A 27,399-nucleotide genomic window follows, 5' to 3' on the forward strand; every position below is an offset into this window, starting at 1 on the left:
TCGGCGCTCCTCCACCTCAATGGTCTCCTGTGTCTCTGAGACGGCAACACGGTAAACACGGACAATAGTGGACAACAGTTTATTTGCTTTCTGTCACTCTGGGACAATTCATTGTTTACTTGTGAAACCGATCACTCAGCTCTGTCACCAGGGAACTGACAGACTCCATCATCTGCTCAGGCACAATGCAAATTAGACAAGATGACTCCGCTGAAGTTCAAACCGAGCTTCAGAATACGGGAGAAAAAGGTGATTTTCTGATGAGCATTTTAAAATCTGATGCTCTCACACTAAACCGTCTCTCGGGTTTTTAGGGAATGGTCCATAAACAGAAAATCCAGTTGATGCCAAAGGTCAGAGGTGAACGACTATACTCGTTTGCAATGACAGAAAAGGCCCCAGACACTTTAATCACCACTTAGCTTATGATTTCTCTGAGTCACAGTCAAAACTTGATTGATTTCACTCTTCTGTGTGGAGTTTGCATGTTTTCCCTGTACAACACACACACACAGTGTGTGGTCATGGCTGTTAGTGGACATATAAAGGTCTTAGAGAGCCGGAAAAAATGTGTGCGATTGTCTTCAAGAAACGAAAAATAAGGAAGAAGTTGGCTGCTGACGATCTATTCAGCAGAACTCAAATGAACACACTTTTGACTTATTCTTTTTTTTTTTTTCTTATCGCCAGAGGGAAACATTATTCTGGCTTTTCATAAGCCACAGTGAGTGAGCACATGGTGCCGCTGCAGAAGGCAGCGAACAAAGAGTCACTATGTGGATTGTTATCAAGTTAGAAGTGAACGACATGATCCTCATCCTCGTCTTCACAGTCGGCACACATGGTGCGTGATGACAGAGTAACTACCTGACGACAGACAAACACACACAAGTGGTTCCTCACTTGCACTGTTGTTGTTGTTTTAGATAATTTCCCCTGTCTTTTATCCTCCTCCTTCTGCAGCTGCTTGAGATGATGCTTCTGTTACGACTGGCTTCAAATCTGGGAAACCAAACTGTGAGCCAGATTTGTTGCTGCATGCAGCTTGACAGTTCGCCTGAATGTCTTTTTACTGTGCTGTATATGTTTCTAATCCCATGAATGTCAAAAATGTCTTTGTGCGTCCTGTGCGCGTTAAGTCATAGTGAGCGAATACAGCTGCTGTGTTTTTGAACACAGACTGCGTGTCAGAAGACGTTCAGACTCTCCTGTCATGTTAAATTCTCTCTCTCTCTCTCTCTGTGTGTTTATGCGCTCACACAGATTAGACCAGGGGCCGTCCAACTGGTTTTAGTTCAGGGGCCACAGTCGGCACAATTTGACCTCAAGTGGGCCGGACCATTTAAACAATGGCAAAATAACCTATGAACAACAACATTTTTTCCCCTTTGTTTGACATTTTTTATAATTAATTAATTCATTCATTAATTAATGAATGAATTAATTAATTTTGCTGAAGTTAACCATATACAGGTATCTGGAACTGAAAAATATAGCATATTTGTATAGTCATTTTTACAAATCCATCCTGGGGGCCAGACTGGACCCAGTGGTGGGCCGGTTCTGGCCTGCAGGCCGTACATTTGACATCCTGGGATAGAGACGAAATGTGTGTGTATATATATATGTGTGTGTATGTATATATATGTATATATATACATATATATGTGTGTGTATGTATTTATATATATACATATGTATATATATATGTGTGTGTGTGTGTGTGTGTATGTATATATATACTGTATATATTATATATATACTGTGGTTTAATCGTTAACCCTTTATTGTATTTAAAGTGCTTATCATATGCTAATGCAAAGGCTTCATCCGTGGAGCAACTCTGGAGCTTTGTGTCATAACATGTGATAAGGAAAAGAAATATGCATATGATAATACGTCTGTCAAAAAAAAAGAGGACCCAGTCGTGCCTTTATTATTGCGCAGCTTCCTCCTCTTGGACTTCACGCGCGCTGACGCCTTCAGCTTCTGACGCGCACGGATGATGTTTCATTGGTTTTTCTGATAGTTGTTCAAGGTAAAGCCTGAGTGAGAGTGGAAGGAGGAAGAGGAGGAGGAGGAGGAGGAGGGTGGTGTTTGAGGAGCGGAGCAATTCACTCCACTTCTCTGCGCAAGAACGCACGGTGCCAGTGTGGGGAGCCACGGGAACCTGCGCAGGATTACCACTCGATTTCTTTTACCTTGTTGTGTCCATCATCTGTGAAGGGCGTTTATTCTCTCTCTGTCTCTCTGTGTGAAGACCCAGCTGCGTTGACGGATATGTTGTCCGAAGTTCCAAAGGGAATTTCCCTCCTCCTGTCCTTCATGTTGCTGGAGCCCGTGAGTAAATACATGTTTATTTGAACACTTTAAAGACTTTTTTTTTAATGTCATGACTTCACTGTCACTTTAAACACATCTATGTAAGATTGCCCAGAGGAAGTTGATGCTGCTGCTTTTCCAACCCGGGTTTTGGATGCGGTGCGCACCACACCCGCGTAAAAACTCACTTTTCAAGACGCGCCACGACTTCCTCTAACATCACCACAACCTTTGTTCTTACATGGGCACTCTCTTTTCTCTGGGTTCATCCTCTGCCTTAATGCGTTAATCTCCTCAGTTTCTCTCGCCCCAGTGAATTCCCAACAGACTGTGGTGGTGGTGTTGTTGTTGTTAATGTTTCAGTGACACTCATGCGTTCTCTGGCCTTGGTGAAATCTTTTCATGACTAAGGTAAAGGTAAATTGCAGGAGAAGTCACAAAGTGCTTATTAGCCACCCAAAGAGGACACCATGGCAACAGCTTCCTTTGTCCATCCCTTGTCTCCAAGTGTGAGAAGCACACTGGAATTCACACTGAATTAGAACAGCATCCTTTTTACTTAATTTCTACTCACCCATACAAATCATATAAAGGTGAGGTGAACATAATGATGATGATCATCATGAAGATGGAGCCTAGGAAGTTTTCTCCTTTATCGTCCAACTTGCACCGCTGAAGGCAGCACTGATCCATTATTATTATTATTATTATTAAGGTTTATTTAGATAGGGACAGATACAAAAACATAGAAAATTTTGAACAGTCATCTGATGCATGCATCATAGTGTTTTTAGCTAAAGCTAATTCACAACACTTGTCCCTAGTATCACTGACAGCCAGTGGCGGCTCCTGAAGACAGTCCTCCTTGTGTCCACTAGATGGCAACTTGATAAACAAATATTATTTACATGAATCTAATGTATGATGTAAAATAGCTAAACAGGCGGCAGACACAAGATGTGTCCAGCAACCACATAACGACAGGGGCAGCATATCAAGTCAAGTATTTATTAACTGACCAAGGATCAAGAGCTTTCACAACTTTACCAGATACATACAACAAACATTATGACAAGATAGTGCAGTCAAATTATTCATTAAGTGTCAAGGAAAGTGCAGATTGCATCTTTAGATGTGTTGCTAAAGGCATCTTACAATACTCTCTTACACAAAACAGTTCGATTGTCTGATTTGCGTCAAGTTTAACCTGCAGTTAAACCCTGAGCAGATCAATACAAACATCAACAATGTCAGCAAACAAGCTAACGAACGTCGCCTCAAATGACTGCTGTCCGCTGCTACGAGCTATAAACATCTAACACGTATGAAAGCGTGAACTCTATGGCACTCGTAAAACTTAAACTACATGTACTTATCAGTATAAGTGCTGGGACCGGTTAAACGAGCACAATCCTCCGCATTGTTAAAACAGCGCCACCAATTAAAGATACTCCCCTCTTTGCTCAATTTACATATGACGCAAGCACGTTAATGCGTGAACATAAATCGTCATTAAAAATGCATATGGCTAGGGCACCGCGTTGCATTCTGGGACGTGGCGGCCATGTTGATGGTTTCGCGAATGTAAACAAGCGGCAAGTGAACGAGGAGAAGAAGCAAAGTTGGGAGAAAGAAAATAAAGAAATATAGAAAAAAGATGTTAAAACCCCGAAAAGGATGCGGAATTTACTGGGATACGTTAAAAAGGGAAGCCAGCGACGGGTATGTGGACAAAATCGGCACTCCCTGAGCTTTATGTTTTTCGAAAAAAAAAAAAAAAAAACGTTTTTAACATGAGAGTCAAGGGGAGAATTTTCGAGCGATTCTCCACTTCAATCAAATCGCCCCAGAAGAGGCCGAACCATAAAACGTAACTTGAATCTGACGATTCTGATTGGACAATGACAGAAGATATGTCAAGAACACTGATAATAACTACCTACGACTGAAAGGAATATTAGTACTAAGGATCTTTGGAATTGCTGAGGAAAAAACCATCTCTTTCTCCTCCTAGTTGGTAGAGCATTGCCCAAATCGTCCCTATACACCAGGGATGCCAGGGTGAAATTGGACAGGGCGCCAGTTTGTTTTCAAGTGAGACCTCAGGGGGCCGGATTACACTTTCTCACTGAAAAGGCCAAACACTGACTCAACAAATGGATATGTAGGCGATTTGAAATTATTCATGAAGGCCTACACATCAAAAAGAAATTGCATTGGCACCAGAGCGCGGGCCGTAACCCTGGCATCCCTGCTATACACTGTGCGCCCCTGCTCACAATGTTAGGGTTATAAAGTAACAGTACATGCTGCGTAGCCGAAGGAGCGAGATCAATCATAATCTAAAGGGGAGAGAGAGTCACCTTCTGTGGAGGGAGTCACATGGACTCATTTTGTGGTTTAACAATAGCCACATACTACCAGTCTGATTAATGCCCACGGAAAAGAGAGACTCATCCACCTAAGTAACAGCAATAAATCTTCTGTTCCCGCAGAGGCTCTGTGTATTCTCTGATGATAAAGTGTCACGTGGTGGCGTCCTCACGCCTGAGGATTCTCCACAATTTCAAAATATGCAAATCAGAGGAATATGACTGTTGAATATGACCAACACAAGATTGATTTGTGTGTGTGTGTGTGTGTGAAGATTAATGGTAACCTGGGTCAGCTCATCTAAGCAGAGGGAGATGATAGATGTGTGTCCAGCTCATTATGTGAGACACTGCAGGTGCGATGTTGTGTAGGTAAATCATGTTTGTGACCTCGGCCTGTGTGTGGAATGCTCTCTTCACAGGTGGCTTCAATGCAAAATCAGATGTGTGACATGATGAGGGAAATAGACAGAGAGCGAGACGTGTGCGAGGCTCGCATTGAAAACACAACAACAGGTATGTGGTTTTGTGTTTGTTTGTGTGTGTGTGTTCTTGTGTGGGTATCTCTGTGAGGACCAAATATCTTCTTAAACAATCAGAAGTGAGGACATCTGGATTTCAGGGTTCAGACCTGGTTAGGGTTAGGCTTTCAGTATCGGATCTTAAATTATTTGCTTATCTTGAGGTCAGAGCTTTTATTTTGAAAAAAATATATGAATGTATTAAAATATAATCTGTTGCTAGAATTAACCTAAACTAAACGTTTGGTTTGAACAATACAAATAACAACACTGCTGTTGTCATGGTGACAGCCAGGGTTTGGGGAGTAAATGTCCGTAAAATAAATACTTGCATTACGGGAAATGATGCACAATAATATACATTACTGTTCAAAAGTTTGGGATCACCTATACAATTTGGCTGTGTTTTCCATTAAAAGTCACACTTTTATTCATCAAAAGAGTTGCAAAATGAATAGAAAATATAGTCAAGAAATTGACATGATTAGAAATAATGATTTTTATTCAAAATAATAATAATTTTGACCTTTCGTCAAAGAACCAGCAAAACGGTTGTGACTGAAGACATTTTAAGGCACTTTGCCTGATGAAGATACAATATTTTGGCTCAATATTTACTTGCTTACAAAAACAAAATTGGCCCTTGACCACATTTACTTGCTGATCCCTGGGCTCAGGAATGCATTATGTCTGCGATTTGTGTTAAATTCACAAATGATCTGGAAATCTGTTGAAAGTGGTCAAGACGAGCTGTGTAGTCGACAGAAGCGGTTCTAACCTCCGCTCTTTGCATGGGTGAACAGTGTTCTCCACCTAAAGCTGGCCATTTGTCACCGTGTCACCGTGTTGACTTTTCAGGCCAATTTCTCAACCTCCCTTCTCGCTAAAAGCACACTAGCGCAGTGCGTGTGTGTGCAGCAGTGAAGATTTGGCTGCTGATGACACGACGCATTATTACGTGTGGTGTAGCGCAATCACAACACGCAGTGGATAATTGTAATTTATGGAGAGATAATTGTCTTTATCACCTCGTAGCCGTGTGTGTAACTAAATCCTCACCACACATATCAAGAGGCTGTTTCTTTTGCTTTCACGTCTGCTAAAAACCATTAAACTCTCATTATCTTTGATTGTTATGGATTGCCTTCAATGTAACTGCGGGTAAACCCTCGCGGTTTGGTGTAACAGATTCTTCCTGTGAGCAGGTGTTGTGACCTGATTCTGCGTCCTGAGACCAAACACGCTGTGGAAAAGTCACGGTGATCTGATGAATTCAAATAAGGGTGTGTAACGAGGGACAGGGAGCTGTTTTATTAGTCATGTTGGCCACATGTTACCTTGGGTCATCTGCTGTTATGACGGCTGCTGTTTCTTCGGCTGCCATGGGAACTTGAGCACCGCTGTTTGTCGGTGAAATGTATGAATGTTACAACGGCATCAAACACGTTTTTCTCTGCTCGTTGTTGTTGTTTTTGTTGTTGTTGTTTTCATGGTGATTAACACGTTCACTCATCCACTCTTTCAGGCTGCTGTGGGACCTGGGACAAGATCACCTGCTGGCCCAATGCAATCATCGGAGAGGTGGTTACCATCCCCTGCCCCAAGTACCTCTTCTACTTCTCTGGAGATGTCCTTCCACGTAAGAATTAAGTTGTCTGTGTGTGTTTTTGAATCGTAACGGCTGGCATTAGGATGGAAGTTCACAGACGTCACAAATCCTCCACTAAATGGGAACCTCATTTAGAAAACGGTCATTAGGATCTGGGGCCGCACGGTTGGTGAAGTGGTTAGCACTCTTGCCTTTGCAGCAAGAAGACCAGTGGGTTTGCAACCCGGTCAGAACAAGGGCCTTTCTGCATGTTCTCCCCCGTGCGTGCGTGGGTTTTCTCCGGGTTCTCCAGTTTCCTCCCACAGTCCAGAAACATGCAATATGGGGATTAGGTAAATTGTACACTTTAAATTGACTGTAGGTGTGATTGCGAGAGTGAACGGTTGTTTGTCTCTATGTGTCACTGTGATGGACTAGCTCCTCCCGCGACCCTCATGTTGAGGATAAAGCGGGAGAAGATGGATGGACATTAGTATCTGTTGAAGAAGCCCTGACATTAGAGATTAGAACCATTAACGCCACAGGAAAATGAGAATTAGGTTAATTTCCCCATAGACTTTATTTTAAAGAAGTTCTTTCTACAGCAGGCAGTCGCCCCCTGGTGGCTAACTTCCATCCAACTACCTGGGCTTCACTTTGAGGCTTTTAATGCTATGTTTAAGGATAGAGACTACAGTATATTTTGGCTGACCTTCTCAGGACCAGTAGTCAGGGAAACCAAAACCTGGTCCCAATGAGGCAGAACCTTCAGGTCACAATTTAATTTATGCTCATGTTAAGATTAAGGTTAGGCATTAACCCGTTAGTACTCAAGTGGCATGAATTGCCTGTGGGAATATTACACAACTCCTTATATGGACGTCCTGGGCGTGTGTGTGTGTGTGTTTATATAGGTCACATCCTTTTTCGTCTTCTTATGTGTTGTTGAGTCAAAGTGATGATAAATTTGTCCATAATTGTCACAAAATAGGCCATTTCTTCCTTTTCTTTTTGTTCCTAAAAACGAGACGTGAACTTTGAACTGTGACGTATTTCTAAATATCACCAATCTTCAATCCGATTTTAAATAGTATAGTTGATTGCCTAGGTTGTGCCGGAAAAAAAATACATAAGACACTCTATATTGCTCATTCTTATAGCCTCTGTATGTATGTTTTCACATAGTAATGGGAAAAAAGCAGCCTAATTGTTCTGTGTTCTAAGGGTTAACTGGTTATGGTTAAGGTTGGTTTGTTTAGGCTGTACAAAAATGAATGGAAGCTGTGCGAAACACGCACACGCCTGTGCATGTTTAGAATGTTTTGAGTCAAACGTCTCATCAAAGACGCGCTGTATTTGTTCGTCTTTTATCTGCGACGCGTTACGGGGAAGTGGTGCTCATTATGTGCAGCTAAGGGGAAACGGCTCTCTCCAGAGAGAGAATCCATCGGCCGTTTGTACAGACTGTGATTTTCTCCGCAGACTTTGTTATTAATTACATCACAATGAATCCCCCGCCGTGTAATTGAGTTGTTAATTTGTATTCATCTGGCAGAGAGGCCTCGTTTTCATCCCGGAGCCTTGAGAAATGTTCGCGCAACAACTGCTTCTTTAGAGCAACTTTAATTGAAAAACATGTTTTTTAAGGAAAGAAGAATGAGAGTGTGTGTGTGCGGGGGGGGGGGGGGGGGTTGGGGGACGAAAGGGCAGCATGAAATGCATATGATTATGTTTCAATGCGTTTAGAATTGCTTTTGTGATTTTGTCACTATTGTAATAAGTAGGGAGCAAGTCCTCCTCGATAAAGAGCCCCAGTTTATACCGCCATGTTTGTTCAGGAGTGCAGAATAGAGAGACAGTTTTCACTCTGAAGGCCATCATTTCTTTCATTCTTTCATTTGCTTGCAGCGTGCAACGTCTCGCCGAGATGCCACTAAATCTTACACTCTGGTCATTTGATCCAAACATAGCATCACAACCTGATAAGATGTCCCTTTACAGCTATTTCTTTACACAACTGTTCGAAAAGTTTGGGGTCACCTATACAATTTATTGGTGTTTTCCATTAAAATTCACACTTTTATTCATCAAAAGAGTTGCAAAATGAATAGAAAACATAGTCAAGACATCGACAAGATTAGAAATAATGATTTTTATTCAAAATAATAATTTTGCCCTTCAAACTTTGCTTTCAAACACAATGTACCATTATGACACTGGGCCTCTATACACCTATGTACATATTCCATTAAAAACCAGGCAGCTAGAATAGTCGTTTACCACATTAACAATGTACAGAGTGTATTTCTGATTCATTTAATGTTATATTCATTAAAAAAAAATAGATTTTCCTTCAAAAATAAGGACATTTCTAAGTGAGCCCAAACTTTTGAACGGTAGTGTAATTTTTTTGAAAAGTAAGCGAGAAGAAATTCCTGTACCCATCCCTTCTTCTATTCTTCTTCACATGTTATATTATGTTCTTCCTTTGGGCATTCTTCCCTACCCTCTTACCACGTTTGAAGAAAAATAATTGAGTATTTCTCATAAACAAACCCAGAAACAGTCAACAGCTCTGACCTCCTTTTAGAGTCTTTCACTTCATTGTTTTGGTTTTAGTTGAGAGGCGGCGTTGCGAGAAGCTTTACGCGGATTAAATAGACGGAAATAAATGATGTTCAACGCCGGACGGAACAATTGCTGCCAAATTGCTACCGGTGTTGCGTGTTGAATCAAACATTTCCGCTCATCGACTACAAAGCTTTTTCGCATTGTTTTCAGATAAATAAACCATGTATTATGCAGTCGTTGGCAGCACATGCGGATCTTCTCTGACCCAGCACAAAGTGGCACACAGACAATGTTTGTGAAGCGACATACTTTTATTTAGTGACAACAGATATAAAACATTGGTGGAGAACAGCAATTCTCAAAGACTGGGTTGGGACCCACAGATGGGTCATGGCCTTTAAAGGAGACAGAATATACCCTATTTCTCCAAGTTAACCTAGTTCCCTGGTGTCCTAATGAACATGTCTGTGACATGATTTGGTCAAAATACCTTAAGGATGAAGCATCACAACAGTTCAATCACTCTGCCAAAACAGCCCTGTTCAGAATGCTCGCTTTTGAGTGCTGTCTCTTTAAATGCAAATGAGACACAGGAAACTACGTCAGCGTCACTGAGGCTCCGGCAGCTAACAGCAGTTAGCATTTGGAAAAGGGGTCATTTGCCGACTCCAGCCGGCACATTGCCGTCATATATAAAATGTATCCACTGGACACGTAAATCCTCCGAGGCTGGAAGTTTGTGTAGAACTCTGTGCTGCACTGTGCAGCCAAGAATACAACACTTTGCGGACTTCCGCTCTTTCGGATACCATCGCCCTCGCCTGCACTCTCGCGTTTTTTTCGGGACAAAGCGGAGCTCCGCGAGACAACAATTCCAGGAATGTCTCATTGTGACGAGTGCGGAAGTCAACATCTCGTGTTTTATCTCCTGTACTTAGACTGAGGATGAGTGGGTCATCTTTTTTCACACTCTGCCAACTCATAGGGCCTCGAGTCCCAAAGTATTAAAATTATTAAAAAGTTGATTTTGCATAATATGTCTCCTTTAAGTTAAGATTGATCCATATATGTTTCAAATAACGTGCATAAAATGAAGTTAATAATTTGTATTAGGTGTTACAGATATGGGTCCAAATGAGTTTCTACATTTTGCACAAATGTACCTTTTGTCATGATTTATATTGTGATTTAAGGCACAATAGTTCTTTAAAATGTATAGAACTCTTGGGAAACACTGAAAAAAAAAAACGCTCTTAACAGTGAGTTAACATTGCCCCATGTGTAAATAAACCGAGCCTATATCCCTCTGCCAACACTGTACTTTGGACAAGTGTAAAGTTAACAGAGTTCAACTGCGTTTACGTTCAAACTCGTGTGTCTCTGCAGACATGATGGAGGAGTTTCCTCCGCCCCCCTCGTAATCTAACCAGTATTTTCCACGTCATATTCGGGGCATGAGAGGAACTCAGACCAAAAGATTTATCATCGCTAAGTGAAGCCTCCGTGCGGAGTAAAAAAGGTTTTCTGGGAAGCTGTGATCTGACCCAGATGGGAGAAATGGTGACCTGACAGAGGAGAACTCTCCTGGGAAAAGAGACATGAAGAATGAGCAGATTTGTGGGCTTGAAGGCAGACGTATATTTTGTTGACATGTCAAAGTTTCGCAGGATCAACACGGCCTCAAATGGTCAGGGACCGGCAAAGAGGCCTTGACAGAAAAAGAGAGGGAGGGGGTGAGAGAATCAGTGACCTGTGCTGCACGGATGTACAGAATATCAATTATGCAGTAAATCAGCAAATCAGTGCAGGTCTCTGCTGGTTGAACCTGATCTGCTCTCAGGTCATGTAACAAGGACTTAATTAAGGGATGATGACCGTCTGGGATTCAGGGCTTTGTAAATTACTGTTGTAGAGAATCCATGTATCCACATGAGATTAATAAGAGCAAGGAGGAAAAGCCTGGCTGGACCACTCTACTTTTCATCACGTTTTCATGTCTTTTTTTTAAAGGTTTCAGAAGGACTTTATGATGTAATACGATGCACACCAGAGACAGCAGTGAGGTGCTTATACAGCCAAGATAAGATAAGATGAGATAAGATGTTCCTTTATTCGTCCCGTATGAGGAAATTTGCAGTGTTAGAACGGCCAAAACTCATGAAACGACGTCCCGCATGTTAATGAGCTCCAGACTGATGCTTTTCTAAAAGGAAATGTATGCATCTGATTTAATGGCTGTAAAAAAAAAGGAGGACGGGTGTCAGCGCTGACCTGCAGGCTGATGTCAATCAACCTGTCAGACACAAGTTTGGGTCTGTTGCGAATTATACAGATTTTCAGGAAAGAATGAGGGGGAAAATGCAGCAAAGAAACCAAGATGCAGCTGCAACAGAGAACACTAACCACAACTCAGTCAAACAGACCAACAGACTATGGAAGAAATAGTAACAGATACTTATTTCATATATGTTTATATGTATATGTAACATGTTTTTTTTTTTACAAACTACACTGCTGTTTGTTGAAATTGAACGGGTCCCACTTATATTTTTTTTATCCCAACAACCCATAGGTGTGGATGTGGGTGGTTGTTTGTCTCTGTATGCTGACAGTGTGAAAGGCCTGTCCAGGATGTACCATGATCGACACCCAATGTCAACTGGGATTAAACTCCCACCATGACCTTTAAAGGAGACATATTATTCAAAGTCAACTTTTTAATCATTTTAATACTAATATTTGGGACTCTGGAGGCCCTATGAGTAGGCAAAGTGTGAAAAAAGATGACTCAGTCATGTTGTTGTGGTCCGCCTCAGTCTAAGTACAGGAGATAAAACATGCGATGTTGACTTCCGCACTCATTGCTATGTTACAATGCTACATTCCTGGAATTGTTGTCCCTAAAAAACGCGAGAGTGCAGGCGAGGGAGATAGTACCCGGAAGAGCGGAAGTTGGCAAAGTGTTCTATTCTTGGCTCCACAGTGCAGCACAGAGTTCTACACAAACTTCCAGCCTCAGAGGATTTACGTGGCCAGTGGATACATTTTATATATGACGGCAATGTGCCGGCTAGAGTCGGCAAATGATGGCTTTTCCAAATGCTACCTGCTGTTAGCTGCCGGAGCCTCAGTGACGCTGGCGTAGTTTCCTGTGTCTCATTTGCATTTAAAGAGACAGACACTCAAAAGCGAGCGTTCTGAACAGGGCTGTTTTGGCAGAGTGATTGAACTGCTGTGGTGCTTCATCCTTAAGGTATTTTGACCAATGCATGTCACAGACAGGTTCATGAGGACACCAGGGAACTAGGTTAACTTGGAGAAATAGGGTATAATATGGCTCCTTTAAAGGATAAGCAGTATAGAGGATGGATGGATGGATGGACGGTCATATTCTGTTCCTGAAGTTGCCCTCTTTGTGAATTGTGACAGTTTTGAAAGAAGTTATTGACTCGTCTTAATCCATCCATCTTGTACAAACCTCACACACACACACACACAAGCATTATGAAACATGGCGCCACTACACGTTCAGGGGCCAAGTCATAAATTTAACTGAGATAGAGTTTGCCATTTTCATGAACTCCTTGCAGCTCTAACACAAACATACAGTCATTCGTCTTTAAACAACACTCTGGCGGCCCGTCTCTCTGCAGGCTCAGGGTGACAGAGTACCTGCCTGTCACTGGTTTCACCTCCACGTCGTCATATTCAGCTGGAGCTAATATAAATCTTCCCCCCCCCGCGATATAATTAGAAAGCATTTGTAGCACTGGCAGAAACGCCGAGGTATAAATAAAAGCGTGGAAATCCAGATGACGACGTGGGTGATTAACTTGTTTGAGCTCTCCTTCGTTTGTCGTGCACGACGCGGAAAAGTCCTCGCCGTCATGTTTTTGGGGGATGATGAAAGCATTCTTTTGGCAATCCCTCAAATCCAGCGGTGGCATGGGCTGAAACAGCAGGGGCTTTTCATGGCCTTTGTGTCTCGTCGTGTTGTTTTGAGGAGGCTTAAGCCTCACAGTCTTCTCTGCGATACGCCGCGCTGACCGTGTTTTAATGCCAAACACATTCTAAGACTTTGGATCGTTGGTCATTTCCCAACACGGGCCCGATTTGATAGCGGCCGCCGGAGCGATACGGTTGGGAAATGCGCGGAATGTCCTACGTTTAGATTTCCACAGATGTATTCATCACTCGGATTAATTTGTCGCCAGGGCACGTCCTCTTGTATTCACAGGAGAGAGAGCGGGGATGAATGAATGTTACACAATGAGACAACAAACAAAAATCAGATATGCTTCATGGACGTTTTTCCAGTCTAATTAATGATGAGTGTGTTCATTTGAACGGTGATGCTTTGACATGATTAGGAACAATCGCTGTGTGCAGTTTTGTGAATCTATAAAAATTTATAAATGTAAAAACATGAATAAGATTAGAAACATTTGAAGGATATGACATTCAAAAAACTATTTGTTTGGTTATTTGTATTAATCTTTACTTCAGGAAGATTATATCCAATACATCTCACTTGTTTTGCATTACATTTACTGATATACTTTTAATATTTCCCCATGTAACTCAAATATTTAAATACTATAATTTCACTTTTTTCCCCCCAATTAATGGAAGAGAGTGAGACAAAATCATTTCACTTTTATTGACTGCTTTGTTTCTGTATGTCTTCAGTCTAAACTAGAGAAATACAGTCTCACACAGTTCTGGGAAAATGAAAGAATAACTGTAATAATCACCATAAAAATTAAATATACTGTATATCGTGTATTTGCAATACATTATATCTCAACACGTGGCAAAAAAAACATTGGGCGTGAGGACATTTTTGTCTTTTTATGACAACTTTAAGCAGCTTTTTGGGGGTTAAGACCTAGTTTTGAGTTAAAGGGACAATATGTAGTATTTATGGGTTTATATTACCCAAAATCCACTTTTGTATACATATTATGTGCTCCTGCATTGTCTAGTCGCTGTATAATATTCTTTGTTTCATTTTCGTAGTGTTTCAAAAAGTCATGTTAAATAACATGGTCGCGGGCCGCGGTCGCATAGCCACTGTTAGCAGCGAGACACCATGTTTCTGCCGGAGCCTGTAAGGACAAACGGGAGAGAACAAATCAAGCGTCTCTTTACTTGTAGCGGAAGTCCCGCCTCCACTCTCTCCGCTTCGTCTGCTACGGCCGCGGTAGCTCGCCCTCTCCCTCGCCTCACGAACCTCATCTGCTGACACGGAGAAAGACGACGAGGTCGACATTTGACCGGCTGAGGGGATACCGTAGCGCTCAGGGAAGGGAGGGGGTGAGCAGAGCAGCAGGTCTTTGTTGTAAATTTCAGCCTCTCCTCTAGATGTCACTATAAACTACTTACTTCCCCTTTAAGGGTTAGGATTAAGCATTTAGTTGTTATGGTTGCGGTTAGGGTAAAGGGATAGGGAATACATTATGTCCATGAGTGTTTGGATGCTGCATGAGCATGTGTGTGTGTGTGTACCTGGTATTGCTCATGTTGTGGGGACACAGTCACATTATGGCGACTTGTCTTCCATGTGAAGGTGAAGACATGTTTTCACCCTTTCATCGCTGACAATTACCGTAGTTACGCGACAGTTTGTGTTTTTTCGGAAAAAAAAATCCAAAGGTTTCTGAAAGCTGAGAAGTTGCACGTCAAAGCCTACTTATTATGCTAATTATGGTCATTTCACTTTCACTGCGCTGTTTCCAGAAGCCAGAAAGTTGCACTTTTGGGCCTGTTTCTGCACATTGAGACAAAGACTCAAAAAAATTTAAATATGTTTTATACTGTGCAAAATTAAAAAAAAAATTATCTCTAAAGTATATTTCTATTTTTTGTTTTTCTCCATTTTAAATGGTTAATACCCCCATTTTATTTTAACATGCAGTAAATTGTAAATAACTGCCAGATATTCAAAGTCAAAGTCATTTTTCTGGCACATTTATGGCTTAAATTAGGATTAGGCCAGTCGTTATTATTCTTAAATTCAGAGTTATTCTCCAGGAAATGAATGTAAGTCAATGCAATGTCCTCCGAAGTCGTGGAAACCAGTGTGTATATGTGTGTCCTGACAGAGGCTCTTACACGTGGGAGCACTCCCGGCACCTCTGAGCCGGTGGGGCGACTGATCCCCTTCATTCATTCCTTCCATTTCCTATTCGTATTTGGCAGAATCCCAGCGAGACTCACACACACACACACACGGTGACATAATTAACTGTGAGTAAATGAAGTGGAAGTCTCGCTTCGCTGCTCACGTAAAACACACAGACACGTGCCGCGATTTGACTTAACTTTAATTGAAACACGCCGCAGCGGTGCCTTGTGCTGTTCTAAACGTGAAGGTTGACTGTTCCCTCTGCGCCCCTGCTCATTAGGTAACCTGTCAAAGACCTGCACTGAGGACGGCTGGACCCCCATCAGCATGGACTCCTACATCATGGACTGCGGATACAATCCCAACAGCACCGTGGATGATAATACGGTCGGTATTGCAACCCCCATCAGCCCCATGTGGCTGCCAGCGTGAAGTAGCGATGGAGTGGTGATATATTATTTGACTGTGCTGTGATTAAAAGCACCCGTCATGAGTTGATTGTGACGAGATGTGCGAGTTCATGCGGTGATACGCTGCAGCTGTAATCAGCTGACGGCGTCTCTGACTACAATCACAGCCCCGGCGTGGTCCAATTAAAGAACACTCCTCACAAATCGTCAATATTTTACGTTTAGTGAGTGGATAAAAGCCGTCAGCAGCTCACCAACGCACAGTCCTGGTGATTTAACTTAAAGTGGCCCACAACAATTTCCTTCGGGATAATAAAAGTATTCTGATTCTGATTCTGATTCTCGAACTCATGATTAGCACTAACGTTCAAAAGGATGGGCTCACTTAGAAATGTCCTCATTGTTGAAGGAAAAACACTTGTTTTTCAATGAATATAACATTAAATGAATCAGAAATACACTCTATACATTGTTAATGTGGTAAACGACTATTCTAGCTGCAAACTTCTGGTTTTTAATGGAATATGTACATAGGTGTATAGAGGCCCATTTCCAGTAAGTCGCCAGTGTTCTAATGGTACATTGTGTTTGCTAATCACATTAGAAGGCTATTGGATGATTAGAAAACCCTTGAAAACCCTTGTGCAATGATGTTAGCACAACTAAAAACACTTTTGCTGGTTCTTTGACGAAAGCAAAATCATTATTTCTAATCTTGTCAATGTCTTGACTATGTTTTCTATTCATTTTGCAACTCATTTGATGAATAAAAGTGTGACTTTTAATGGAAAACACAAAAAAATTGTATAGGTGACCCCAAACTTTTGAACGGTAGTGTATAGATTCCTGTTTTTCACTTTGACAGGATGACTTGATCAATATGCATCCTATCTGTGATGCAAAAGCATATTTTGACAATTATTAATAGTGAATTGCAATTATTTGTGTCAGGATAATCATGACATTTACCTGTCTACGTGAGCAAACTCAACTTGTTTCAACATGTACAGTTCAACAATGACCATTTTAAGTCATGGTTTGTCATCGTTTTTTTTAATAAATCTATTTTACAAATCTACTATTTGAAAGTTTTCCAGTTGCCTTGACATCACATTGAATCATCTTTGGACAAGAACAATGCAACACTCTCTAGATAACTCTAAATTTAGCTTTTGAAACCTAATCACTTGTGTCAAATTGTGTCCAAAACGTGTCACGATAAGTGTTGTTTAACAAATGATGTCACATAATACTTAATGGCGGTATCATTTTTTTTACAGTATACTCTTTGTTAAATGTCAGAGTCAGTCCAGATGTTTCCAGTAAATGTTAATGTGTTTTTGCAGGGAGAGTTCTTCTATGCTATCAAAGTGGGCTACACCATCGGTCACACCGTGTCGCTTATTTCCCTCACCATCGCCATCGTCATACTGTGCTTCTTTCGGTAAGAAAATCTATCACACGTGTGCTTAATGTCCCAGGTGTGAAGGCAATCAAACACCTTTTTCCATCATTTAGAACAATAAAACCCGCGCCGAGCTCTCATGAAACGTAGCACTTCCTGCCTTTTACGGCGGTTTTACAGTGTTTTTCACTGAGCGATGGACGAAATTTGACGCAACATTTTCTAAACAAAGTGGTCGCCTGCAAACAGCCATAAAAGTCGGAGCACTTAAACAGACGGCTACTGTTCACAGCGCTTTCTCAACAAGGTGATGATCAACATTGTCCAGGGGGTTGCAGTGTTGAAGTGTGTGCATGAGTGACGTGTGCAATTTTTGGTGATTTGTTGATTTCTGCTCCTGGAAACGTTGCTTTGAGCAGGTTTTTGAATGAATGTACTCGTGACTCTGACCCCTTTGCACACGTCTAGAGCTTATTTTCATGATCAATTAATCTGTCAATTATTTTTACAAATAATCAATGAATCGTTTGGTATGTCGTTTATGTCAGAAAATGCTAAAAAACTTTGATCAGTGTTTGTCAAACCTGGAAATGACGATGTTCTCCAATGTATTGTTTTTGTCCGCAAACCAAAATGATTCAGTTTTAATCATTTCTTTGTTATGTGGAGCAAAGAAACCAGAAAATATTCACATTTAAGAAGCTAAAACAATCGGAAATCTTGTTTTAATCATGGAAAAAAAAGCTTCAAACCGATTATCAAAATAGTTGACGATTAATTTGGTAATCGATCAATAATCGATTGATTGTTTCAGCTCTACATACGTCTCGCTTTATGAGCACAGTGTTGCTGCTGCTGTCTTGACTCGAAAGGATCACTTCCTGTGCGCAGCGAGAGGAATTTCACCGGGCTGTGATGTGAGATCTAAACACGGCGACGCTGAGAAGCACGATTACTTTTGAACACAACAGATTTTTCCATCCGTCCATTGGTTCCCTGTCACAGTTTTCCACTCACCTGGCTCTACCCTGACTCTAACCTGCCAAGACACACCTCCTCATCAGACCAACACGACACAGCTGCTCCTCATCTCCTGCCCTCCATCAGCCCTCCTTATATATACTCCAGCTCCTCACTCGCGCACTCCTTTCGCCAGATTGTTCTTAGCCCTCATGCGAGACGCTCCAGCGTTTGTCGCCGCACCGACTTTCCATTGCAGACCCTGCCTGCCTTTACCTTAACCCTGGATCTCACCTCAGTCTTCTGTCCCTGACCACGTTTCTCTGCCTCAGTGTCTCTGGTTTCTGTCCGGTGAGCTTCCCGTTTGGTTCAACTCTCCGCATCGACCTGCCGTGCCTGCTGTTTGCTGATGTCCTTTGCTGTGGTTCAAATAAAGACCGTCACCAACTGTCCTGCGCTGTGATGTGCTTGCATTTGCACTACACCCGTTTTCAGTTACCTGAGGGTCACACGTCCGCTGGTGCCAATCTCGGCTGACGTCACATTCACACTTTAGAGTTTCCAATTAACCTCTGCGTGTTTTTTGACTGTGTGAGAGGAACAGAACCCAGAGAAACCCATGAAATACATGAGGAGAACATGCAGTCAATTCAAAGTCAATTCTTTTGGAACTTCCACGCTTATATAATAAGCTTCTGCGTGATTGGAGGAACTGTCTGACACAGAAATATAAAAGACAGCGGAACCTTTTCTGCTACAGTCCTGTGTGGATTTTGCGAGAGAAGCCTGTAGACAGATATATGGTCGATAGGTTATTGACCTCATAACATAACTTGAAAAGTATTTCGATTAAATTTTCAGGAAATGTCCGCAATGAGACCAGGAACATGTGATTAAATTTTGGGGGCGTGATTCGTTTTACATAATCATCACATTTCCTTGTTCTAGTTCTGTTTCTAGCCTGAAATGAATTTCCCTGCCGCTGCTAACCACTACAGCGCAGATATTTGTTTATGTTAAATAGTCGTGCACTGCCATTTTAAAGTAAGGGAAAAGTAGAAGAAGGATGAGACTGTGTGTGTGTGTGTGTTCATATTGGTCTGCTGTCATTCCACAGGACTGCATTTACAGCACAAAGGAGCTGGTGCCTATCATGTTTTCATGCAGGAGTGTTTATTATGACACTAAACCAGCTCTGGAGGGAAAAGTACTGGTGTCCTTATCGGCGTCCTGTACACAAATGCGTATGTTGGTTCTTTCAGAGTCTAATTCTAATAGATGACCCTCAGTTGTGCAGTTGAATGTGGACTGTTTGTGTGTTGCGGGCTAAACAACAAGGGGATCGCGTTTACTTCTCGGCGTTTATGAAACGGCAGCGGTTTGGACTCGGAGACACAGGATGTGAACAGTTTATGTTCAGCTGTGGACATTTGCGTTCCAGCAGCTGGCTGTTGTGTCATAGCGCGCCCGTCCTTCTGGGATGATTTTACACGATTCACCCCCCCAGTCATAAGCTCACAGGGAAGGCATTTGTACAAAAACACCGGGTTTCTTCTTGTTTACTTCTGCGCTGAATGCCAAGAATTTTTTCACTTTTTTTTGGCCTGATAAATGTATGTTTCGCTCAAACGTTGCTTCCATATAAAGCCCGAAACTGATACAGATAGCTAGCGTAAACAGCACGGCACAGAAGGAGCACATTTACAGGTAAAGGTTACGTACAGTAAGTGCTGATGATTCTCTTCAGCTCAAGCACATATTCAGTCTGTGAAGGTTTGCTCCACTAAATTAAACCCGTGTGCTTTCTTTTGAATATTTTCTTCATATTTATTCTGCCTGCTTCGTGCTCCGGTGCCACAAACGCACCGTGCAGCAGATGATTTGCAGGAAAAGGTCATTTAAACAACGTAAAACAGTAAGCTGTTCATCATATTAGGAGATTAATGTGCATCATTTATGTTGTTACAGGAAGCTGCACTGCACCAGAAACTACATCCACATGCATCTCTTCGTGTCCTTCATCCTGAAAGCTGTGGCTGTCTTCATCAAGGACGTGGTTCTGTATGACGTCGGCGAGACGGAGAACTGTCAGTCATCTGTGAGTGCGCTGCACCTCACCGTCACTCGTTTCACTCGCCAACATGTCAATTTTATTAGTGAAGCCGTACGGTTTTATTGATTTATCTGAGTGTTATACTCGTGCTTTGACGACGGAGCATCTCTTAAATTACTTGCGCACACTTTAAAGCTTTTGTCTCAGAGTTTACTTAACCTGTGAGTGCTCCTGTAACTCTGGGTGTAGCCGTGTTTGCCGAGTGCCTTCCACTCCTCAAATGATGTCCCCCCCCCACCATTCACCTGTCCAGCAGGATGTTGTCACAGTTCCTGTTTGCCGAACATAAACTCAACTACAGACAGCTTTGTCAATAATAAATCACATTCACGGTTTCGACAGCAACTTTTAATTGCTTTCTCCGGACAACACGATGTGGCGCTTTTTTGTTTTTGTTTTAAAAAATGTTTTTATTTATCACACATTATTTTATATCAATACTGAAATTACAATTACGACACGAGAGGGAATGGTAATGTTTTCATTTGAATAACATATTTAAAATGATTGGTAACCCTTTATAATAAGTACAAATTCTCTGCTGCTGCTGCTGGTGAAGATTGAAATAGAGACTTCTGCCGGCCGACAAGGTTTTATTTTGCTTAGCAAAGTTAAGGTCAATCTGCAAACGAGTGTTTTCGTAGCTGAAGAAAAGACTTAGAGCATACACTCTTAGAAATAAAAGTGCTAAGTAGAACATTATAAGGTTCTTCAGCTTGTCCTCATAGGAGAACCATATTTGGCTCCAGGTAGAACCTTTTTATAACCCTTTTGGAGGGTTCCATCAAGAACCTTTTAAAAGCCTTTATTCAGGGAAAGGGGTTTTCAAGGGTTCTCTGGATCAAAATGGTTGTTACTGGAACCATTAGTGTCACCAAGAACCCTTTCCCAAAGAAAGGTAGAACCTCAGCCCTTCTAGAAGGACCCTTTTGGAACCCTTATTTCTAATAGTATAGAGAGACCTGAACTTTTATATCTGGGGAACATCCATTTCAGATCTCTTTGTCAGGGAAGGGTTAGGAAGGGTCTGCCCCTTCTGGCCGTGCTTTCACACCCCTTTTTCTACAGCCGGTATCGGGGGCCGACTCCCACAGAGGTATCCTGCAGATGTTGTAGTTAGGTGCAAGTTTAGAGTCTCGAAATCAATTTGAATACATAAAAGGAGCTGATATCTTGTGTTAGGAAAGGGGTGTTGGGCAGTTGTAGCTCTGAGACAAAGAGATTGAATTTACCATTACACTAACCATGAATAAATATTGAATTTATCATTTATAACGCATGAATACTCATTAGTTTGTAGTTTATAAACACAATTATAAATGTTTTACTCAGGCCATCAACTGAGGAACAGTGTCTAAATACAGCTGCTGTACTCAAGCAGCCAATCAGCATCCACCTCCAACAAACAAGGGACTGCTCTCTCACCTCTCTGTGTCCAGCAGTCGCTCAGTACATGCCAACACTTCAGTAGAGTAGAACATTTATGTGTTTATAAACTACATACTAATGAGTATTCATGCGTTATAAATGATGAATTCAACATTTATTCATGCTTAACTAATGCTAACAGTGTGTACTTATTATAAAGTGTTACTAAATGATTTCTGTGTGACATTTGAGCAGATCTGTGAGAAACCATGATGTTTTCTTGACTCTGTAGCATATGATGTGTATAGAACAGGACCGTATTTAATCTAAAATGGTAATTTGACACATTTCGGCTTTAAGAAATCGATAATTGCACGAGGCCATATTGCAATTTCGATTAATTGTACTCGAGTGTCAGTTGTGTTTCCTCAGATTTGGCTCCAGCTGAATGATTAACAGGCTGTAAATCAGGCGCTTTTTACTGTCTCCAAGTGCCACTCGCTAATGGCTTAATTTAGATGTTGCCTCTTCAGGGTACACACATTGTTTTGGTCAAAACGCAGCTGCTAACTCTCTCTCAACTGTAATTTACAACTGATTCTAAACTCTGGTTGGAAGAAAAATAAATAGACAAGGCAATAAATTACGTGGGAACAGTTTTGGGAAGAGAGAGGGAGAGATGGAGTGAAACAGGAAAACCAAAAGAAAACATTTCTAAGAATGTAAAGTCCATCATTAAACAAAATCCTAGAAATCCCATTAAAACCAATAGCATGTTCAGTACAGTATATACATGTGAGGGAGCTAACGTGCCTATCTGGACTGCAGAAATTACACTGTTTTTAATATGTAAAATCCAGAAGGAAAATAATGTACGACAATGCTGTGTTAATACGTGCTTAATATTACGTATAAAGGGCTAGAATGCTACTTATACGCATGTTAGTAAACACCTATGGTGAATATGTGTTCCCTAATCTAAAGTGTTACCGAATTTTCTGTACTGTAACCGTGACGATGACTCTCACGATTGTCTCCAGTTGCCTCGTACGTACACAGCAGCTACGTTTACCTTCTTTTGATCCCTTTCGTCATAATGCCGTTGCATGCTGTGTCTCGCAGGTCGGCTGTAAGGCAGTGGTGGTCTTCTTCCAGTACGGCATCATGGCGAGTTACTTCTGGCTGCTGGTGGAGGGCCTGTATCTCCACGCTCTGCTGGCCGTCTCCTTCTTCTCCGAGAGGAAGTACTTCTGGTGGTACATCCTGATCGGGTGGGGTATGTGCCTGCGACTGTGCCATATGTCGATCCAACAACAACAACAACAACAACAACATGTATCTCACACGAGTCTGTTTTTCAAGGACATCGAAATTTTTTCTGAAGAGGCAGCCAGAAATCATCCGGTGCAATCATCGTGACAACTTGAACGTCTGTTTAGCATCAGCTGCAGCAGCCACAACATGCACGCTCATATGTAAATATATGTATGAGTACGATTTTATACATACAGCGGCGTCTCCATCTGCATATGAATAAGTCAGTTTTAGATTAGGAACAGCAGGCCACTGCCACTCTGCCCTTGTTGTTCTTGTTGTAAAAAACGAATTAAAATAATTCCTTTAAAATTGGCTATGACACAAAGTGTGATTAAAGGAAGATCAGATACACTTTTAGTACATTTCTGAATGGACAGCAAGAATGCTCTTCTTAATTTTCACTGCTCTTTGACCACTCGATACGACTCAGTGCTTCTGGCTTTCATCCCGTCTGTTAGGGTTCACCGCCACAAACTCTTGCATGTATTTGTACACAAGAATTGGCTGAACTCTTAAATGCCTCCTCCTCCGCGTCGGCGCTTTTATCTTTCAAATTCATCATTTGACCTCTTGTCCTAAAGTTCTACAGTTCTTGGCGTTTGAAATGTACACTTGTCAACCTTTTTTCCCCCCATTTTTCTGACGTTCTTTATTCCCATCATGGCTATAAACTAACTAAAATTAGGCCTGAAATGCTGTGTCTGACAGCGGGGAAATGGAAACAGGCCTGTGGCTTTACTGCAGAGCATCTGGATGAGCCAATATTGTCACAAAGCTAATATATCAGTGAGTCTAGTGAGTTTAAAATGATGAACAAATAAAATATAAAAGTGTAAGACCTAATAGACCCAAGAACAAACAATAATAATAATAATAATAGTTATAAAATACTGTAGAAAGTATAAAAACAACACAAACAAGTCGTGATACTAAATATGATTGTTCACACTTTAAAATGTATTTAAAGTAATATATATGTTAGTGTTTATTTATATACATATGTGTATATATACGTATGTATATATACGTATGTATGTGTATATTTGTATGTATATAAGTAAATATATATTTATGTATATATATATATATATACTGTATGTATATGTGTGTATATGTATGTATATATATGTGTGTGTGTATATATATATATATATACATACATGAGAGCATGTTTAGTGTTTTTATTGCAGTTGTCCATATGTTATTTAATAATTTTTTTATTTCAAATTGCTTCATAAATATGTTTTTTGTTATTGTGAACAGACGCTTTTACTTTGAAATTCAGGTAAATGTCGTCACGAGTATTGTTATTTCATTATTGTGGTAGAATATTATGATATGATTTTAAGCTAATTTCCCACCTCCCAGGTCATTTGAGTTTAAGGCGCTTGCTCCACATGACATTGTATAATATTTCTTTGTGTTGACTCATAAATGAAATGTCAGGATTCTGCAAAAAAAGGCTGAAGCTCAAGCTTATTTTGCCAACGCGAGGCCAAGTTGAACTAATGTACACATTATCTTGTCCTGTTTATAGGAGCTCCAACTATCTTTATCTCGGCGTGGGTGATCACCAAGGCTTATCTGAACGATCCAGGGTAAGTTAAACATTCATCTGGTCTTTAATCTTGTTGAGGGTTCACCGCCACAAACTCTTGCAGTGAAAGTGAAAGTTATCTTGGAAAAAAGGAGCAGAAGAATTCTCTCACGGCCTGATTATCATGATGGTCATAAGAGGGTTAAAGTCTACATGTCGAGATTTAAAGTGTTTCTTCATGCGTGGTCCTGATATTCTGTCGTGGATAACCGCCTTTATTGAAGCCAGATGAAATTCCAGTTTGAAGAGATAACAGATGCATCAATGATCTCTTGTGCTGTTATTGAGTGAATGATATGGTGGGGGTTCATCTCAAAAGAAGAATGAGTCTCTATCTAGACGTAGCATCGTTACATGTTAATGGACTGGAGCGGCACAGGCTCCATGGATACAGTTAAGCTGCATCCAGGCCTGATGCATATACTGTAGGTTTTTATACAACAGCGCTTGGGCATTTTCTCTGAATTTGTGTGATCAAAACACTCAAACACAGATGAGACTGGTGTAGCTTGTATCCATGGAGGTGGTGACCTTCTGGATGATCAATGAGAACTGGGTGCAATGTCCATAAGATTAGACTCATCCTGCATCTAAGGGAAGGACGCATGCTTCAGGATAGTGAGGTTGAGGACTTGGTTGTGGTGATACAAGAAAGAGAGGATCCAGCTCCGTCCAACTAGAGAATACGCTCCATTTTAAAAATGCGTGAGGTTGTACCTGACGAAGAATGAGTTTTCATTGGCTCCGTTTCCCTCCCTCCATCACGGCACAAACTGATGACCGAATTGCCCGAAATGCCTCACAAACCCTGGACCATGACGACATTGAAACACGTCGTCATGGTCTCCGTCACTGAGGTTTTTAGCACCGCCACTAGCAAGATCATTCATAAAGTCACCCATGCAGATCGGTTGGTTATGTCTGGACACGCCAGTCTGGACAAAGCCTGCAAGTCTGAACCACACACTGTATTTAAAAAAACTTCTTCTTGTCTTCTTGTTTGCCAGATGAGGTAAACCTGGAAATAAATAATAATATAATGAATACCCACCAGGGGGCACCTTCCTGGTCGCTTAAAAACAAACTCAGTTTGAATGGAAGTCTATGGTGTAAGAACCCCTGTGCGGTAACTACAGTTTTCTTTTCTTTCTTCTTCTGACAGATGCTGGGAGACGATCGATGACAGTCCATGGTGGATCATCAAAACCCCAATTTTAGTCACTATACTTGTGAGTAATGGCATCATTTCACATCTGTGTGTGTGTGTGTTTGTATTGCAGTCACACTGACCACACTGTTCCTCTCTGGGCAGGTGAACTTTTTCCTCTTCATTTTCATCATCCGGATCTTGAGGCAGAAGATGAATTGTCCCGACATCGGAAGAAAGGAATCCAATCAGTACTCGTATGTTATCACTGTATAAAACTGCATGTATAATGCTATTGTCATAATTAGGGGAGGAGTAAGTGGATTAGTGGCTTGCACTGTTCTGTGTGGAGTTCACATATAGTTAATGAACGATGTACGTCGACCCTGTGATGTCATTTTGACCTCAGCTGGGATTGACTCCGCGACCCTTATGTGGAGGATAAAGTGGTAGACAGTGAGTGAATGAGGGGTTAAGAGGGGTGAACCTGAGTCTTCTCCTCACCCACTCATTTTGTCTTAATTTTAGGAGACTGGCTAAGTCCACACTGTTGCTGATTCCTCTCTTCGGCATCAACTACATCATTTTCGCCTTCATTCCGGATCACATCCGCCCTCAAATCAGGATGGTGTTTGATCTCATCCTGGGGTCGTTTCAGGTAATGTATGACTTTTTGTCCGCCTGTTAGCACGCAACAAATGTCGAAATATAGACAATGTGTGATTTGATGCATGAAATCCTTCTTTTGACTTTCACAAACAGTCCATCGTGTGTCGAAGTCCAAACAAGTGACACTAGTGGGCAGCAGCTCGAAAATAAAATGGAAATTTCTTCGTCAGGTCATCTGATTAGGCAAATATGTGTTTTGTGCTGCTGAGGAGTTTCATTTTTCATAGTTGAGTAATGCGCGTTGAACCGGTCACAAAACACTAAAAACTTAGTGAAAATAATGAAAGCTAGCAATGGAGAGAATTCTGAATTTATAACCATCGCAGCTCAGAATGATATCTCCTGGGAACGTTTCCCAGAGATTGAGATGATGAAGCTCCTGTCTGAGGCTGAGTCAGTCGGTCGTAATCTCACCATCATTATTCAAACTCAAACATGTGGAGTGTTTTCCCAGCTGTGCAATCGCACCGCTAATCCTTCTCAACGACAGCTCTTTTATCTCTGCTCCTCTCTTCCACAGGGTTTCGTCGTCGCAGTGCTGTACTGCTTTCTGAACGGAGAGGTGAGCAAACCCAAACAGAGAACACATATTGAAGATGTTTGCCATCCTTGCTGGATCTCGTTTCACATCCCCCCCCCCTCCCTCCCCATCTGGTGCTGTCATCACCTCTTAACTCCCGGTCTCCATCCTGTTTGTTTACACCCGGCTCTCTCCTGCAGGTACAGTCGGAGATTAAGCGTAAGTGGCGCAGATGGATGCTGCAGAGGTTCCTGGGCACTGACACCAAGTACCAGCAGCCCTCCATAGGCAGCAACGGCAACAACTTCAGCACCCAGATCACCATGATGACCAAATGTAGCCCCGCCACGCGCCGCACATCTGCCTGTCAGGAGCATCTCTCTGCCATCTGA

General features: G+C 41.6%; 1 protein-coding gene across 1 annotated transcript; it reads left to right on the forward strand.

Moving 5' to 3' along the window:
* Window positions 1-201: 201 nt before the first annotated feature.
* LOC310926759 (vasoactive intestinal polypeptide receptor-like) lies at window positions 202-27,399 on the forward strand (the record flags this gene model as incomplete). The annotated part of the gene is made up of 13 exons (XM_083888947.1): window positions 202-249; window positions 5,117-5,210; window positions 6,741-6,854; window positions 15,782-15,888; window positions 17,258-17,355; window positions 20,245-20,374; window positions 22,880-23,033; window positions 24,612-24,672; window positions 25,834-25,900; window positions 25,984-26,075; window positions 26,347-26,476; window positions 27,008-27,049; window positions 27,208-27,399. The coding sequence occupies 13 exons, from the start codon at window positions 202-204 to the stop codon at window positions 27,397-27,399; spliced, it is 1,329 nt and encodes a 442-aa protein (XP_083745073.1).

This window comes from Microchirus variegatus (genome assembly GCF_963457635.1).
Source record: "Microchirus variegatus genome assembly, chromosome: 5".
Taxonomy (NCBI): domain Eukaryota; kingdom Metazoa; phylum Chordata; class Actinopteri; order Pleuronectiformes; family Soleidae; genus Microchirus; species Microchirus variegatus.